Below are 18,468 nucleotides of genomic sequence, written 5' to 3'. Positions count from 1 at the left end.
TCTTGTGTAACTAGAAGTAACAGGGATTAACAGCAGGGACAAGTGGTCAGACTGGCTCACGTGCGGTAGTGGTCTAGGCCTGTAGCCCAGCTTGATGTTGGAGTAGACCTTGTCCAATGTGTTAGGTCCTTTTGAACCTTCCCGAACACGTTTACAGACACGCCTTTTACCCAACAAGAAGTCGGCCATTTTAAACGGGAAGTACCCTCTGACATTTTTTTTGCATTTTCTGATCTGCATGAAACTTGACATGGGAGACAAGGGAACTTACCTGAACATGTTTACAGTCACGCCGTGGACCCAACAGGAAGTTGGCCATTTTAAACAGGAACTTTGCTCTAACTTTTCTGTAGAATGTCCGATCTGCATGAAACTTAAAATGTGAGACAAGGGAACTCACCTGAGCACAGTTGTTGGTCTGTCTGGGTCTTTCTGCGTTCGCGCTCGCTAAAACTCACAGTGGTCTCATCAAGCATTGGTGGTTCAGTGGTAGAATTCTCGCCTGCCACGCGGGAGGCCCGGGTTCGATTCCCGGCCAATGCATCGTTCCTTTTCCCTGCCATTGAGGCTCTCCAATTTCACAAGTGTTTTCACGAAACACTCTTGTGTAATCAGGGTGGTTCAGCACTACGATAGAGAATGAATGGGATTTGGTTTAGGGCCGTTTACTTAACGCTTACTTTATTTAATACCTGGCAGGCTGCACTCTGAGAGGTAGGGCTGTAGTGACACACTAATCTCATATATTCATATATAAGTCGTATATATATATAAAAAATGAGTTGATTTATTTATTCATATTTTTTTTTTACTTTTTTGTTTTAATTTATATATATTTTATACATTTTTACATTTTATTAAAAATAATGAAAATATGATTCCCTCCTTCGAGCCGGATTCGAACCAGCGACCTAAGGATGCCCATTTGTATCAACCTACAGTCCTCCGCTCTACCAACTGAGCTATCGAAGGGGATGTCCCTCTGTGCAGTTATTCACAAATTTGACACTTCGTAGGTAACCTGCATCCAGGGGAGAGTTGGGGTGTAGTGTGGCAGGGTCTGGAGATCAGAGCAAGTGTATGTAAACTGAGAAATGAGATGGGTTCATGCTCTGTTTCTAAGTATTTTAATCTTAAGTATTCCTTTTGTTATTGCTAGCCTATTCCATCTTTATTGCCAGGATGCTAGGTGGAGTCCTTCCTCATCACTGTCGGACCCTATTCAGACCTCTGTTCTCTGGATCTCATCTCTAATTATTAAGTCATCACAAACTCACAGAGAGACACTGGGAAATATATTTTGGAATAACATTGCTGTCACAAACCATTACGTTTGTAGTTTGCAAATTCAATGTATCATCCTTTAAGTCATTGCAACCAATATATAGATTAAAATGACTATCATTGTTACATTTACTTGTGGAATAATCAGAGAGACACTGGGAAAGATATTTTGGAATATTGTTATTACTGTCACAAACCATTATGTCTGTAGTTTGCAAATTCAAGGTATTATCCTTTAAGTCATTACAACCAATAATTAGCAAATAATAACATTATTACTGTCACAAACCATTATGTCTGTAGTTTGCAAATTCAAGGTATTATCCTTTAAGTCATTACAACCAATAATTAGGTTAAAATGACTATCAGTGTTATATTTACTTGTGGAATAATCACAAACTCAGTTAATGAGCAGAGGACCAAATTGTTTTTAATTTATTTTATTAAAAACTTAAAAAAAAGGATATTTAAACAATCAGGTAATACAAATACAAAAATGTACATGTATCATAAGATTAACATTGAGCTTGCTTTACAGTGAGATTTAAAAAAGAAAATGTGTCAAACATTGGGAGAAAGTAGATTTATATGCAAGCTCTTCTTATCTTCTGATATATTACTTCAGATCAAGCATCATGCGATGTTGAGAAAGCCAGTTAGCACTGATTCTTACATCCTGAAGAAGTTATATCAGAGAAAGGATGCATTTGTACCATTCAAAGTTGCTCTACATTACATCTGCCATTTGGAATGGTAAAGTCCTGCTGCCTTGCCCTTGGAGTAGTGGAGACCGATCACATTACTCATTACGATTGCTGGTAAGCCAGATCACAACTTTTCCTCGTTAGTATAGTGGTGAGTATCCCCGCCTGTCACGCGGGAGACCGGGGTTCAATTCCCCGACGGGGAGGTAGAAGCTTTTTGGCCTTTAAATAATATCTGTCAGTCTGCATTCTGGGAGTTGTAAGGCTGTCCTCCACAGTTTGAAGGCCATATGTACAGTAAATGGAATCAGTTCACCTGAAGTGACACAGCCGCTCTCAGAATTCTTCTTCCTGGTTAACCAGACAGTAAAGTAGTGGCTTTGAACCAGTGGCAGAAGCCTGCGGACATTGTAGTTGCCTTGTCTGAGAGTAAGAGATAGGCCTGAGAGTAAGAGATAAGAAATAAGCCTATAAATGTGAATATATATATGTTTTACTGCCTAACTGGAATGGACTCTGAATGGTGCTTGTTTTATGTAGCCGTTGCTGAGGTGGCTGCCCGGAGCTGTGGTTGCATGAAAACCTGTGTATGTTGTTGCTCCAGGGTGTTCAATTTAAAGTCTTACTTTTCATCATTAATTGGTCCTTGGTCGAGTAGTTGTCTCATTTTGACAGAAATATGTAGTATCAAACGTAGTTGTATTATTACTTTTATTTCTAAAAGTGTCCTATCTGGGTATGTTAAAGTATTAGTAATATAATAATAATAATGTGGCCTTTAGTATGTCCAGAGATGCCCATTGTTATATTCATCAGTGTAGGGCCCTGGGTGGTTGCTCATGGATTTTCAGTATTGATTGTCCCTCACAGTCAAATAAAGTCCGATCCAGTTGCTGATGGAGCAATGTGGAGAACATAGAGTACAGAATGTCATCGCTGCTGGCAGGGTTTTTCCAGGATTCTGTGCAATTCTGGAGACATATGGAAAGGTTTTTCAAAACTGCCATCATTCCTCTCTAAGTCATCACCTGGTTGGTTTAATGAATGGATAGATGGATTGAAAGCAGGGGAGAATGGGCAGTAGTGAATGAGTGGCAGAAATGAGTGTAACATTATAACATGGATAGACGTCGATGAGCGGGTTAGCAGTGTGAAGAGGAGACAAGAAGAGAAAGTATTCAGTCAAATCAGTGCAGGAGCATAAAATCTAAACAAACCTAATTTTTCAAAAGTTAAAATGGGATAACCACTCCAAGGCTGTACTAAAATCAACTTAAGTAATGATAGTATTGTACTCACAGAAGCACAGGAAGAGCGTGTCAACACACATGACATAGACAGTGAAGAAACCATGAGCTATCAGGTAAGCACCTATCACCACAGTCTGATGAGACAAAAAAAAAAAGCAGTGCACACACATGCGTTCATTGCATGTCAGTATGTAGATTATGGGCCAATTTCAATTCCTATCTTAACCCTCAAGCTCAACCCTTAATCTTAACTGGCTCTCAAAACCAAGTCCTGAGAGTTATTTTGTCACTTAGAAATGGGACACCCCTTAAATGCAGATACTTCTTCAGACTGTGGGGGCAGAATAACGCGAAAGCTGCGTCCAGTCTGTCAACTCCAAAAAAGAAGAAGATGAAGAACACATTTACATCACATTATTTATTAATCGTCATTGTGGACGCGGCTGTTCGAAGCTGCGGCCGTAAGGTGCCTGTCGCAGCGGCAATCCCCGAACCCAGTGGTGCACACCGGAAGTAAGGGATGCTGTCAAGCTGAAGAAGGAGTCCCATCGAGCCTGGTTGGTTCGAGGGACTCCTGAGGCAGCTGACGGGTACTGACATGCCAAGTGGATGGCAGCCCGAGCAGTCGCAGAAGCAAAAACTCGGGTCTGGGAAAAGTTTGGGGAGGCCATGGAGGAGGACTACCACAAGGGTGGTCTTGGAAAATCTCAATATTGAGGGCGATACAACCCTTAAACTTGCCCCTCAAGTTAATTTTTCTGAGAATCGGGACACTAGAGGGAGTGCACATTTTTGAGATTGATGCTAAAGATTTAGGGTTAAGCAAGGAATTGAAACTTACACTATGTCTGAGTGTGAGAATATTGCAGATGACATGAAACTAAAACACTGCTATATTGAGTGAGATAGATAATCACACGCTTTGTGAAGCTGATCAATGTCATTGATGTTAGGGAATGAGTTATGTCATTGTATGTGTGTGTATGAGTGAGAGAGAAAGACCAACCATTAGGGGCACCCAGTAGTAGTTGAGGTTGGGCACTTCTTCTTGGGCAAAAGGGATCTTCCGTGTGAAGAAAAGGAAGGCACACACACCTGAAATATGGGCACCCATGAAAATATTATGGGCGTTAGGCTGTATAAAGATGTAATTATATGTAACTGTGAGTGATGTATGATTTGAAACATGTGTTGTTAGTCACCAATTCCTCCTGCTATCACCACTTTGCCCAGAAACAACAGAAAGTCTGTCACTCGGTCCAGAACGGCAACCCTATTTGGACAGAGATACAGTTTTAAAGAATAACCTCTACTCTGGTCTCACACACGGTAGAGGTAAGCCGCCTTAATTAACCAGCCATATGTGAATGTTAAACTGAAAAAAATAAGTCATATCTATGGACCCTGTTAGAGGGCATCTCATAGAGGTGTTGTTTAGAATAAGAATATGCTGTTCCCATCATGGTACAGTTCAGTTAGATACGATATGGTTTGGAATGGTAAAATCCCAGGTCAGGCTTGTGTTTCAACTGAGTGCAGTACCTGGAAACAAAAAGCTTAGCGAGACCTTACCTGACCACATTTCTCATTAGGAGGAAGAAGGCTTCTCTGGCTGAGGTGCAGAAGTTTTTACCATAGATCGCCACCTGGTTGTTAGAAGATAAAAGAAGTTTATTTTTGATTCAGTGAAGAGTGGCTAATTACTATCCATATGGCTCATTAAGGACTGCTATATCCAGCTCACCATGATATAAGCATTATGGTTCAGGTAACGTATGAATTTCTCCAGACACCAGAAGCAGCATTTCAGACAGAACATCATGAACCTGGATAGGCTGTTGTTAGCACCTGCATAGATCAACACAACAACAGTGTAGTGAAGGTGGTTATTGGGATGGGATGAGGGGGAAACATGGGTTTGAGTTGAAGTCAAGATGATTTTGTTCAAATAAAGTTGTGAGTTGGTCCTGTAAAAATTCTTTGTTAAGGGTTAGGGACTTTAGGCAGTCCAAATGAATGGAAGTAAATTCAATACCTTTTAGTTTTTGCTCCAGATATTCCAGTATGATCCGCAGCAATTGGACTACTGAAAGAATTAAAGCTCCAAACGCCAATGAGCCTGTGTGATACCTGACAAAGACAGAAACAGGAAGAACTCTCCTTTTTTTAAATTTTTATACACCAACAAATGAGGGCTCTGTGCTTTGGATCTCAAGAGAGCATCCTGACCTGATAGTCCTACTGAATGATGAGAAGAGTGGACATGGTGGGATATCCTGAGGCTTCCTCTGGGCCCAGTAGTAGCTGGCAAAAGCTCCAGCCAGAGAACATTGCCCAAGGGCCAGGCTGAAGTTGATCAGCCAGAGGAAGACCAGCAGGTTGAAGAGCTGCAGCAGGAAGAGGTGGTGGTGATATGACGTCTCCCCACCATAGAAGGCAAACAGACACTGAGAGCCCATACACGAGGCTGATGTTGAGATGTTGGTTTTGTTAAAGGTCTGACATAAACATGAGGGGAATAGACACAGAACAGTGAGATTTTCATCGTAAGAAGGCTCATAGAATGTTATATACAACACTTTCTACATGCCTTTTCTACAGGATGTACTAGTTTAATGGACACATATAAATATCTGTATATGACTTTAGAGTGAAGAATGAAAGACATAGAAGATAGTTAACTTCACCTCAGGACTGCATGTATTGTTGGCATAGGGACAGGTCACATCAGGAGACATCACTTTGTAGATGGCTTCACCTGAGGAGGCCAGGTGACTGGATTTACAATGCTGGATAAAGAAGTTCTAACAGGCTGTCTAGAAAAAAAAATCCATAATAATAATAATAATGATAATATTATAATACATCCACAATAATTTTGTTTGTTTGTAAATCAAGACAACTTAACCTCTGCACCTCCTCTGTCTCCGTTTACAGTTAGGGTTTTGATTTTGGTTGAGGTAGTGATAGTGACAGTCAGTCTCATAAAATGCACACCAGGGGAGATTCTGTAGTTGGCCAAAACGTTGTCTTTGCCAGACTTTTCTGCAGCGTGAAATCAAAGCACTGGCGGACTCGGCTGGATTCACTCAGGATAGATGGCACATATATTCAGAGCAGAGCTAATGTGTTTAAAAACAAAAACAGGGTGGGAGCTCTCCCTCTTACGGCCTTTTAACCTTTTAGATGAATCCCTAAATTACTCTGATCTACGAAAACATAAAATATGGAACATGCCATTGTTGCTTGTTGTCACTGTAAAGGATACATGGCAGTAACTGCCCAGTAGGAGATGCAGACTGTCAGCAAGAGAAAGATAAGGACTGGAAAGAACAGTGTGGACATGATGTGACCAATGGCTCTGCAATATCGGAGAAATCACGACAAACAAAACACTTATTACTACTTGGTAAACATAAGAAATAAATACTGTTTGGTAGAATAATAAATGTCACTGGGAGATTTTGAATGTCCTACTTGCTAGCCTCTCTGAGCAGAGCGATGGCCACGCGGACTCTTCTCCTCAGAAAGATGAACATCACCAAGATGATAGTTTCTGTTACTCCCAGAGAAACCACTGACAAACACAAATACGTTATTTGGTTTTACCCCATGTTTATGACCTTCAGTAAAACAGGAGTCAACAGAAACATATGACCAATATGTTGTACAGTGTTATGTCTTTGGTGGTTTAAAATTGGAACTTCACTATAACTTAAATGAAATGATTATACATGGTGGGTTTCTAAGTTCTTGTGAACAGCCTGATTTCTCTCTCTCTCTGCACTCTAATCTGCCAATTTATTTGAATGTATTTTCTGTGTAATGTAAATGGCTGTAAATATTTAGAAGTTAGAATCAGATTGTTTTTCTACTGACTACAGATTGGACAGAGACTTACTTAATATGACCCATGTCTGTCTTAGGTGTAGATAGATCTGCAAGTCAGTCTGCAGGCCGACTTCTGTGAGGGCCACATCAGAACCTGGTCTGTCTTTGAGCTGGGAATATTCGGTGTAACAGTACCACACACCTACAAACACGCACACACATGTTCACTGGGGAGGAGTTTCTCAAACATTGACATTGTCCTTCTTTCGTAATTTATCTGGTCGGTCACCTGCAGCGTGAGGCAGATTAACAGATATTCTCACTCTTTGATTAGATAGAAACTGTAAGATTCATGAAGAAATCTCTAAGAGTACGCACCGTATGCCAGAAGCAGTATGACAGTGATGATGATGGACCACAACAGCAGACCTGCTGTGAACCTCAGCAGCAGAATGAAAACCAGATTAACAGCCAGGGAAAGAAGCAGACCTCTGTACAGGGGAAGATCGGAAAGCACTGGAGTAAGAGTATGATCCCTTTAACATAAAGGTGTGTGTGTAGTATATAAAAAAACACAAATTTTTACATTTGTTTCCTACCATTTTGAAAATAGTTTTGGCTTTCTTTACTTGAACTGCCACCTTACCGTGGTGGAGGGGTTTGAGTATCCGTATGATCCTAGGAGCTATGTTGTCCGGGGCTTAATGCCCCTGGTAGGGTCTCTCATGGCAAACAAGTCCTAGGTGACGGATCAGACTAAGAGCAGTTCACCTACCCCTTATGAGAAGTAAAAAATATGAAGTCGTGTACGTCGCCCGGATTGGCGTTACCGGGGCCCCACCCTGGAGCCAGGCCCGGGAGTGGGGCTCGCAGGCGAGCGCCTGGTGGCCGGGTCTTTGCATGTGGGACCCGGCCGGGCTCAGCCCGAAGGAGCAACATGGGTTCCCCTTTTAGTGGCCCCACCACCCACATGAAGGGCCATAAGGGGCCGGTGGAATGTGATTTGGGTGGCAGTCGTGGGCGGGGCCCCTAACTGCCAAATCGCGGGACAACAACCCTAGCTATGGGGACATGGAATGTCACCTCGCTGGGGGGGGAAGGGCCTGAGCTGGTGCGGGAGGTAGAGCGGTACCGACTAGAAATAGTCGGGCTCACCTCCACGCACAGTCTAGGCTCTGGAACCTAACTCCTTGAGAGAGGCTGGACTCTCTACTACTCTGGAGTTGCCCATTGTGAGAGGCGGCAAGCTGGTGTGGGCCTGCTTATAGCTCAGCCGCATGTGTTGGAGTTTTCCCCGCAGAACGAAAGGGTCGCGTCCCTCTGCCTTCTGGGTGTCCCTTCTCACACTGCTGCCCCCGCGACCCGGCCCCGGATAAAAATGCTCCATGTGAACGAGACATTACTGATGAAGGTGCAGACATTGAGGTTTAACTCAACGGTTGTGTGTTATGTGTGTAGTTACATGAATATCCAGACCCATGACTTGGCATAATCTTCCATGATCTTCATGCCCATTTCCTTTGTGTCCACCAGTCCAGTTATTCCCCTGCACAGAGAAATTAAAGCAGAGTCAGAGGTGGTTAATGCTTTCTCCTCAGGGAAAGGTAAGATAGCACATTTAGCCCAACTCGTTCAATTAACTCATTGCACTGCAACCAAGGAAGACTTGGGGCCTCCCAGACATGGAGGATGGGGAACGAGGAACCTTGACCCAATTATCCTAAATACTATCCTTCCAGTGTTCAACTTGTGAGTGGGCCAAGGCCACCTCTTTCAAGTGAACCAGAGTCGGGTTCGTTGATTCACATTAGAGGTCTCAGACTGTGTTCACACTGGCTCAAACGAACCACAGTGGGGCACAAATGCTTTAGGGTTTGGTTCAACCAGTGCAGCTTTAATAAACACCACCAACTGACAAGAGTCATACTTGTTCAAGGTTATTATACCGCATTTAAACAAACAGGGACCTAAAGTAAGTATTCTGTGCTTTGTTTGTTTATATGCAGAAGAGATAATGTATGTCAGGAAATGTACGGTTCAGCACCTGGCAGCTTGTTGGAGTTCGGTGACACTGTGAGGAATTTCCAGAGCATCAATGAACCTGGTTCTGTTTGCTACGGTCACTGTTCCATTCAGTGTGCTGAAGTCTGGAAGACACCTCTGCAGAACTGAGACACACACACACACACACACACACATACACACACATAAATAACAGAAGCTTATCTACAACTGTGTAATATATAAACTCTGACAGATGCCGTGAGTGGAAAATGTTGCATTAGCTGTGGGAAAATGTGCTTAATACATAAACATACATGTAGAATTGGACTAAATATTATGGTTGAAAAACAAATTCCCATTTGAAGCCTTGAGATTTGAATGGCAATATGTCAGTTTACAGGGATCACGACGCCTTTACCAACACCATCTGTAATCACAGTGGTGTCCACTTATATGTGCCATCAGTTATTGTCTATTTTCTTCTTCATTGGAACACAATTTACAAAATTGATCATCATGAAAAATTGCAAAAACATCTAAAAATAGTGATAGAAGCCATTTACTCCTCAAAATGCTTCCTGATAGTATAAATCAAGTAGAAGCTTATTTTCCCAAAGACCTTTTACAACCAGTAGCATAGCCCCCTGGTGGCCATTTACTACTTATGTCATACTGTCTGGACTATACTTTTCAAATTGTCCATCCTTTTACAGACTAATCTATGGTTCAATGCTTACATGGTTTACTGGGTATGATCATAGAGGGACAATCCTCATCCCTTAGAACCTCAGATATTGGCTGGAAAACACAGGAAAAACAGGAGGGTTAAGTGTATGGAACGTTTTCTGCTGTTACAAAAGCTGTGTGAGGGCCGCGCGCATGATCCATATTTTATTTTTATTTATTTTTAGCGCGAGTACCTTGTCAGGATTATTGAATCCAGTCTTGCAGAACTGTTTATAATATTCCCAGTGACTCTTGTTGATGCTGTGTTGCAGCTGCATGTCAGAGTAGGTGGCAAACTTGTCTGGACACTGTGACACACACATCTTGAAGGAAATAGATACACAGTACATTTTATTATGTATTAGTAAAGATGGAACTGCAGTACAACAACAAAAAACTGTGGAAATGTGAGGACCGTAACTTATACCGTGTGTGTTGTGTGTATCTGTATCTTGCTTCTTCCTGGATGTAACTGTAATTTGTGTTGTTTGACGTAGCCGTAACTGAAGCTAACAAACACCTGTATGACAGTCAGACCACGCTTCTCTCACAGCTTAGATCAGGTATTTGTTGGGCTCGGACAACAAATACAGAGTGCATGTTGGGTGCAGGTTGTGTTCAGTCAATATTATCTCATGCTCGTTAGGGTTTGGACACAGAAATGCATCAGAGCCACTCTCTTATGAACCCATGAGGGTTGGGCATCTCTGTTAATGGCACAGAAATAAAACATCCAGTCAGTCAAACCACTGCAAACAGTGCTTGAGCTTAACTGAACTTCTATGTCCTGTGTTAATCAATGGGAGCAGATGTGTTGCTGCAGGAGATACTGCAGTGTGCTGACTGATTAAAAGTTGGAATTTCCCAGCGCCTAGTTGGAAGTTTCAATTGGAACACCCTGCAAGTTGGATTCCCAACTCAGAAGTTGTAGCAACCTCACAAACCCTGACATAGGACTCCAAAATAATGTGTAGGGTGTTGTTATCTACCAGCATTATTAACAGTGGCTAACAGTGACTAACCAGAGATACATTTGCAGCCATGATTTTTTGGAATACACCATAGGTACCTGAGTTGTGGAGCACTGCAGGTTGATGAGAACAGCTGGGCTGGCACATTTCAGGATGTTGAAGTAGAACAGGATGGGTTTCTCCCTGCAAAATAAAGTACATACAGCCACAGTTATTTGTTGTCATTCCGCTTTTTTCAGTGATTGCTTCCATGGTTCGTTTTTGAGGGAGCTCCAGAGCAGAGATGAAACAATTTCTTCTAGGGGTGTTGAATATTGAGTTGGCACCAACTGGACTTGGAGCTCCCAGCTATAGGCTGCTTCCAATGAGTGGAATATTATAATATTTATTTGCGTTTCCATTTGTACTAAATAACCCGGCCTCAACCGTCCCATTCTTTGGTACCCTTCCCGTTGGCCTTTGTGTTAAAATTAATATTTAATTATACAAGAGTAACTTACGCATTGGGTGTTTCCTTCTGTCCACAGAAGTGACCGTAACTGTCTGTTGGATGGAGAATCTTCCTGTGGTCTCCATGTAACCAGGCTGCACAGAAGAACCCAGGACACATGATCTGACTGACATTGTTTCACAACTTTGTTTGATTTGAAATATTTAATCCATTGAAATTCTTAATTTCGTCAGCACAAAACATTTATTCTTTACAAAACTGAAAAATAAAATTTCCATTTTTGAGCTCTCCTTCTCTGTTAGACACACATGTAACATTTGTAGCACAAGAGAGAAACAGACGTACAGTTGTTACCTCTTTAGGAAGAATATCACTGCATTTGTCAGGACCAGTAGTATTCATGGAGACCAAGACTGGTCCTAATGATGTGGAACCTGATTTCTGTGCATCTGGTTAAATTTGTGTTTATAGTAAGGCACAACACTTTGTTTACACTGTCCAAAAGAAACTAGGTCAATGTAGTGTCCTGAGAAGAATAGCTCGTAGGCTGTGAGGACACATTTTGGACATTTGGCTGGTTGTCACAGCTACAAAGGGTTTAAGGATTAAGCCTTTGTTTTAGGATTAGGGTTAGAATTAGGTTTAGGTTAAGGGTTGTGGTTAGGCATTTAGGTGTGATGATTAAGGTTAGGGTCTAGAGAATACATTATGTTTATGAGTGTATGTGTGTGTGAGTGTGAGCATGAATAAATTGTCATTTAATTTCAAATCCATTGCCAGTTGATGTCAGTCACTTGGCTCTGTGCTTTTGTTATCTATAAAAATATGAATGAATATGAATTATTTTTAATATCTACTGAACAGCATACATGATTAACCCCAATCTCATTTCTTCATATTCCTTAGAAAAAGTAAAAGCTGGTTATGTGGTTTCTCTCTGCTAATGCAAAAGAGTATTATCCAGCCAGCATTTTACATGTGATATGAACAAAATATAGTGTGTGTGTGTGTGTGTGTGTGAGCGAGAGAGTGAGGATGATGTCATCACAAATGATGTCATCCATGTCTGGTAGTAGCACTGCTTGACTGAAGAGGTCTTTGTTACAGTGTGTGAGTATAACTGCAGTATGTTTGTGTGTTTGCAGTAAAAATGTAGATTAATGAGGTGAGTGTGCCTGTGTTTGTGTGTAGGGTTAGTGTGTACACTCTTACAATTAAAAGTGCTAAGTAGAACCATATAAGGTTCTTCAGCTTGTCCTCATAGGAGAACCCTTTTTGGCTCCAGGTAGAACCTTTTTATAAAGGTTCCACCAAGAACCCATTTAAAACCCTTTATTCAGAAAAGGGTATTTAAAGGGTTCTCTGGATCAAAATGATTCATACTGGAACCATTAGTGTTACCAAGAACCCTTGAAAAACCCTTTCTTTGGTTCCAGGTAGAACCTCAGCCCTTGTAGAAGGACCATTTTGGAACCCCTATTTCTTAGTGTACAACCTCTTTGGTTTTAAATTATGAAACGACGACCATTCCCTCTGATATGCATCGCAATTCTTTAGATATTTAGATATATTAATTAGATATTTATTTAAAATCGTTCAGCCTTACTCAGGTTCTGCCTCATTAGGTCTTGGTGAGGACTACTGGTCCTGACAAGGTCAGTGTTAATGACAGGAAAGATTCTAAAGAGGTAACAAATATACATAGACACAAGGAATTTGACATCCGTGTCGCGTACATTTCATCATTCACCCATTCATACGTTGGTCCACATAGACCCATAACCAGGGGATCCCAAGCTTTTGTCCTTCTGGGGCCACCATTTTTGGGTAATAAATATCAGTGTATATTGCTTTTCAGCCAAAACATGTTTTCCATGTGTGCGTAAAACATTAGGAGAAGATCAAGAGGACACAACAAAGACAAAATGTGTGTTTTCACGAGAGAATACTCTGCAAGATGAGTCTGATCAAAGAGGCTTCATCCCGCTCTTGAGAACACTGTGTATAGGTGTGTGTGTGTGTGTGTGTGTGTACACACTCACCCACTATCCCTAAGGCCACATATGAGAGGATGACAATGATGAAGATGAAACAGCACAAGACGTCAGTGCAGCTTCTACAGAGATGGAGAAGAGTATGTTGTAAAGAAAGTTGTGACTGTGACGGGGGAAAACACTGTTGTACCTGAAAATGTGTTATTGTACATGCGTAAATAATCAAATAAATAATAATGTTTGTTTCCCAGTTAGTTGTCCTGTAAGGGCCACCATCATTTCCTGCTTTAGGAGAGAATGTTACCTTCTGGGGACTGGACCTCGAAACGACGGATCAAACTTGTGTGGTTCTCCTGGAAAAAACAAACAAATATTAATCTAGAGTCGTAAGAAAAAAAACTGCGCAAACGTGTGTGTGCTGTATGTGCTCATCCTTTCTCTTGCTGGGTTTAATGTATTTTGTTCATGTAGTGAGCTGATGCTAAAGAAAGTTCTTTTACTGCCGTTTTCATAACCTCTGTGTACAGTTGGTAATAATAATAATACTAATAACAACACTTTTAGGACGTTTTAGGACCAGGTTTTGGTCTCCATGAGGACCACTGGTCCTGACAAGGTCAGTGTTTATGCCAGAAAAAGGTTCCAAAAGCGTCTGAGAAGAATGAGAAGAACCAGAGCTGAGGTCAGCTGACAGCATTAGTGGACAATAATACTCAGCTAATCTTAATCCTGCCGCTGACCAGATTAACCGCAGTGTGGTCACGACAAAAACACCTACACCTTTCCTGCTACAGTTGTTGTGAGCTCCTCATCAACCAGCTCCACTATCTGACATGTGATGTCACATCCATGTGCAGATGATGTGTTCGCCACAAAGCGTTAATGTTGACCACATCACTGGTGTCATTACAGCGGGCGTCTGTGAAGCTTCACACAGCTGACGTGGTCATTTTAAAGACCCTATTTTTAAAGGGACACTGTGTAGTATTTATGGGTTTATATAACCCAAAATCCACTTTTTTATACATATTATGTGCTCCTGCATTGTCTAGTCGCTGTATAATATTCTTTGTTTCATTTTCGTAGTGTTTCAAAAAGTCATGTAAAATAACATGGTCGCGGGCCGCGGTTGCATAGCCACCGTTAACAGCGAGACGCCATGTTTCTACCGGAGCCTGTAAGGACAAACGCAAGAGAACAAATCAAGCGTCTCTTTACTTGTAGCAGAAGTCCCGCCTCCACTCTCTCCGCTTCGTCTGCTACGGCCGCGGTAGCTCCGCCCTCTCCCTCGCCTCACGAACCTCATCTGCTGACACGGAGAGAGACGACGAGGACGACATTTGACCCTCTAAGGATACCGTAGCGCTCAGGGAAGGGAGGGGGTGAGCAGAGGAGCAGTTCTTTGTTGTAAATTTCAGCCTCTCCTCTAGATGGCACTATAAACTACTTACTTCACCTTTAAGTAACTAATGCCGGGATCAGACGGCGCAAATTTGCGCAAATTTTTAAGCAATTTGGTCGTTATCGTGAACGCCACAAACGGTGAACGCATGTGTAGTGTAACATAATTGAAGAACAGAGATTAGAGACAGGCTTGACAATGATGGATGGATGGTCATATAGCCCTGCGATCGTTTCGGATTACCCACTTACATTATAGGTTACGTTTGTCAAGAAAAGGATAAAGAGCGGAATCAAGGACAATCACCATGAAGTTCCATGGACAATTCCCTACCTGTGTTTCAGGGGAGTTACAAGTGTGAGAGCGAACTTCGCAACCCCCAAAATGAATCGAGTCCCCAATCGTACCAAGTCTAACTGACTATTAGGTGTGGAAAAATGACTCCTACGACGAGCTTCTGGATCATGACCAGCAGGTTCGACGCTACGAAGAGGAAGCTAGGAAGAAATAATGATCCTGACGAACGTTACGTTGGCTGCCTCTTTGACGTCTCCTGAAGGGACGACCACGACAAAGTTAAGAAACAAAAACCCGGTGAGTTATGATTGACAACTCCTTGCGAGCGATGATTGGTCTGGGGTCACGATTGTGACTATCGTAAAAGACAAAAATATCCTGATCCTGAAATAAAGGTCCAACTTCCTGTTTTGTTGCCACACTTGCAGTGTTTCTTTGCATGTATTTAATTTAATTTCATGTTTTTATATCTTTTACATATATCAAAACTGAAAATGATGTTTGCTTTCATGTGACAACTCTCCTCCACACAGGAAACTTAAATTCCCTGAGTTGAAATGATGTGCAAAACAATAAAGACAAATCTGCAGGGTCTCATTTGAATGACTTTCCTTTTCTGTAAGTGTTATTCTTGTGTTAATATCAGTTAAGCCATGCTATGCAAGTGTATAATTCTGTGTTATACAGTAGAGTATGTACGGCTGCACTCACCATAGTATTGAGCCGCCGCTGCTGCAGCAGGAGACTCACACTGAACTGTGGCGGAGCTGCTGGCGGTGTAGCGGTGAGGCGCCATGACGCGCGGTGAAACGCGTGGTGTGTTGCTGCCACTGGACAAAGGACTGAGCGGCTCCTCTCCTCCCCTCCTGCTCCCTCACTCCTTGCCTCCTCTCCCCTCTGTCTCCGTGTGCATCGTATGGATTAGACGTGAGTACAGACGTCACGTGACGCTGTTGTGGCTGAGACTCCACCTGCTTAAATTAAAGTTCTGTGACAGGGTAGAGCGACATAATGGCAAGGTTGTATTTGCATTGTTATTAATTAGTATTTGAATGATGATTGATGAAAAATCATTCGTCCATTATAACATGGACAGATCGACTCTGAATGGATAAATGTGTGTTAAGTGTCTGTGTTCTTTGTCCCAGAGCATGGTGAGCTGTGCACCACTGCCCCCTGCTGGCAAAGCAGGGGAAATACACAATCCTTTATTATTACTCATTATAAGCAGTCTTGTATAAAGTACCTTAAAGAGATACTTGAGTAAATGTTACCAGAAAATGTCTTTGGTAGAAGTTTAAGTCACTTTGTTCACTGACTAAAACACTTGAAAGCTGCATCAGCTGGATTTATGTAAAGTTTTAGTCAAATTATGACCAACAAACGGAGGCTGAGTGTGTTTTCTTTAATAATCCACTAGGTGGCAGTAGTAGTCCAGCTAAGAGACAGTTGACAGACAGCAGCGCAACACGCAGCGATAATGAGGAACTCCGTTATTTAAGGTTCCAACTGGCGCTTGTTCCTTCTATATTTTATTATTGTGATTATTTTAGCTCAACAAAAGACAAGACATAAATAGGGTCAATGAATGCAGTCAGAATGGGAGGGAGGAGAGTTTGTACGAGTAACAGAAGAATATGGGAGGATTAAACTAATAATATATAATAAAATAATAATAATGATGATAATAACCTCCGTCTGCCTGTGCTGTGATCTGTCAGTGTGAACTATAATGAAAACGAGCACTGATTAGTCCGGTAAACAACAAAATACAAAACATAAATGCCATTGAATGTAACTACAAATGAGACGGTGACAATTTGATGGACAGAGTATAACTAAATAAAACATCAATAAGCTGAATAAACTAAAATATAGTGCAGCTTAATCTTTGGCTAAAACAATCAGATTTAATAAGTTATTTGTACCATTTTGCATGCACGTCTGCTTCTGACAAAACAAACATGTTTATATTTGTAAATTAAACAGTTTCTATACATGAACCAAAATTCCCAGTGAATTCTCATACGTTCACACGTACGTTCCCGTGGAAAGAGAACAAACACTGGAGGGAGTACAATTTAATGATGGCTTTTCTAAATGACAGTTTTCACATGCACCATACTTTTCCATCACATGCATACTTCAGGAATGTTGGCGTACAGTCACCGGTGGGGGAAGACTCAATTAATAAATTAATTCCAATTTCCCTAATAATCGCGTCTCAGTTATTGCTCATGTGGCAATAATCGGTCAGCTGGGAAATGGAAAATGTCAGTCTTGGTTCTTCTGATTTCCACAGGATGCCCCCCCCCCCCAAAAAAAACAACAAAAACCAAAAAACAATCAAAGGCTGTTTTAAGATCTATAAAACCAGAATTACACAGATTACACATATAATCAGTCAGCAATCAGTGAATTGACATTACATATTTCGATTTATACTTAAGTGGCACATTGTGAAATTAAAACATATATATGTGTGAATATATATATGTATGTTTTAATTTCATATATATATATATATATATATATATGTGTATATATATGTATATATATATATATGTGTATATATATGTTTATATGCACTATATAGACAAAGGCATTTGACCACACCAGTTAATTACTGAAACAGGGCTGTTATTTAGGCTCCTTATCTCTAGTGAAGGACAATGCACTCCACATTCCTGTATTATTCTTGACAGTCCCTGTTGGCATAATAATGGTCAGGTGTCCCAATACTTTTGTCCGTAATAGTGTATCTGAAGTGTTAATATAGGACCGTGAATACGTGTCTGGAAATGAGTGCAAAACATACGGTTGTTACTTCAACAACAACAAAAACATGAGGTCAGGAAACTTCTGAAATGTTAAATGTAGTAAAGCAAGCTGAACAAGATTAACGAAAACAAACACAGTGATATCGAAACTTCATGTGACGGAGAAAGAAAACAAAGCTAGCAGCCACTCAGTCAGATTGGTCCCTTGTGGTGGAGCAGTGGCTCTGATCAACCCTCCATCCTTGTTGTACAACGACAATAAAGATCCTTTCCTTCCATTATTGTGGGCCAACCTTAAAGCACAGCTGTGCGTCGTGCTGCTAGCGGAACCATTAAGTTGTGAAGCTTTTCAAATTAGCATTAGCTTGATGACCCAAATACACGAGCAGCGCTGTAGGAAATAAAAGAGGTAATAAACGTAGCTCAAGTCTGATTTGTGCTCACCAGGAAACCTAAGGAGGCATACTGCTTCTAATTAGCTACGCTAATTTACTGCTAATTTAACTGACATTTTTATCTGGGCTCAGTTTGAGACAAGTCGGTCCCAAAATGCAAAATCAGTACGTTTAACAGACCTGAGTCAGTTAGATGAACAGCGTGAGGGACAAATGGGGGGAAAACAACATGTTAAGGGTGTTTCCACTACTAAACTTCAGCTTTTTGTGTGAACAGTCAGTAGTTTTCAGTTTGTAAATGAAGTTCTGACACATATATTTCATGAGCTTTGATTGGTCCAAACCACAGATGTGAGAAACTCACTGTACCTGAGTATTA

General features: G+C 41.3%; 1 protein-coding gene across 1 annotated transcript; it reads right to left on the bottom strand.

The window, feature by feature from the left end:
* Positions 1-2,918: 2,918 nt before the first annotated feature.
* Positions 2,919-15,710, bottom strand: LOC310926694 (choline transporter-like protein 5-A; the record flags this gene model as incomplete). Its single annotated transcript, XM_083888878.1, has 22 exons — positions 2,919-3,016; positions 3,288-3,372; positions 4,245-4,333; positions 4,441-4,511; positions 4,811-4,884; positions 4,983-5,086; positions 5,274-5,368; positions 5,468-5,736; positions 5,926-6,013; positions 6,507-6,599; positions 6,716-6,815; positions 7,140-7,271; positions 7,448-7,560; positions 8,532-8,615; positions 9,114-9,237; positions 9,811-9,871; positions 9,994-10,122; positions 10,869-10,953; positions 11,271-11,355; positions 13,264-13,337; positions 13,520-13,568; positions 15,626-15,710. 22 exons carry the CDS (start codon positions 15,708-15,710, stop codon positions 2,919-2,921), a joined length of 2,187 nt encoding a protein of 728 aa, XP_083745004.1.
* Between the last annotated feature and the right edge of the window lie 2,758 nt (positions 15,711-18,468).

The sequence above is a fragment of the Microchirus variegatus genome, assembly GCF_963457635.1.
Source record: "Microchirus variegatus genome assembly, chromosome: 5".
NCBI lineage: Eukaryota > Metazoa > Chordata > Actinopteri > Pleuronectiformes > Soleidae > Microchirus > Microchirus variegatus.
The sequence above is the reverse complement of the archived record's forward strand: the minus strand, read 5'-3'. Positions and strand labels throughout refer to the sequence as shown.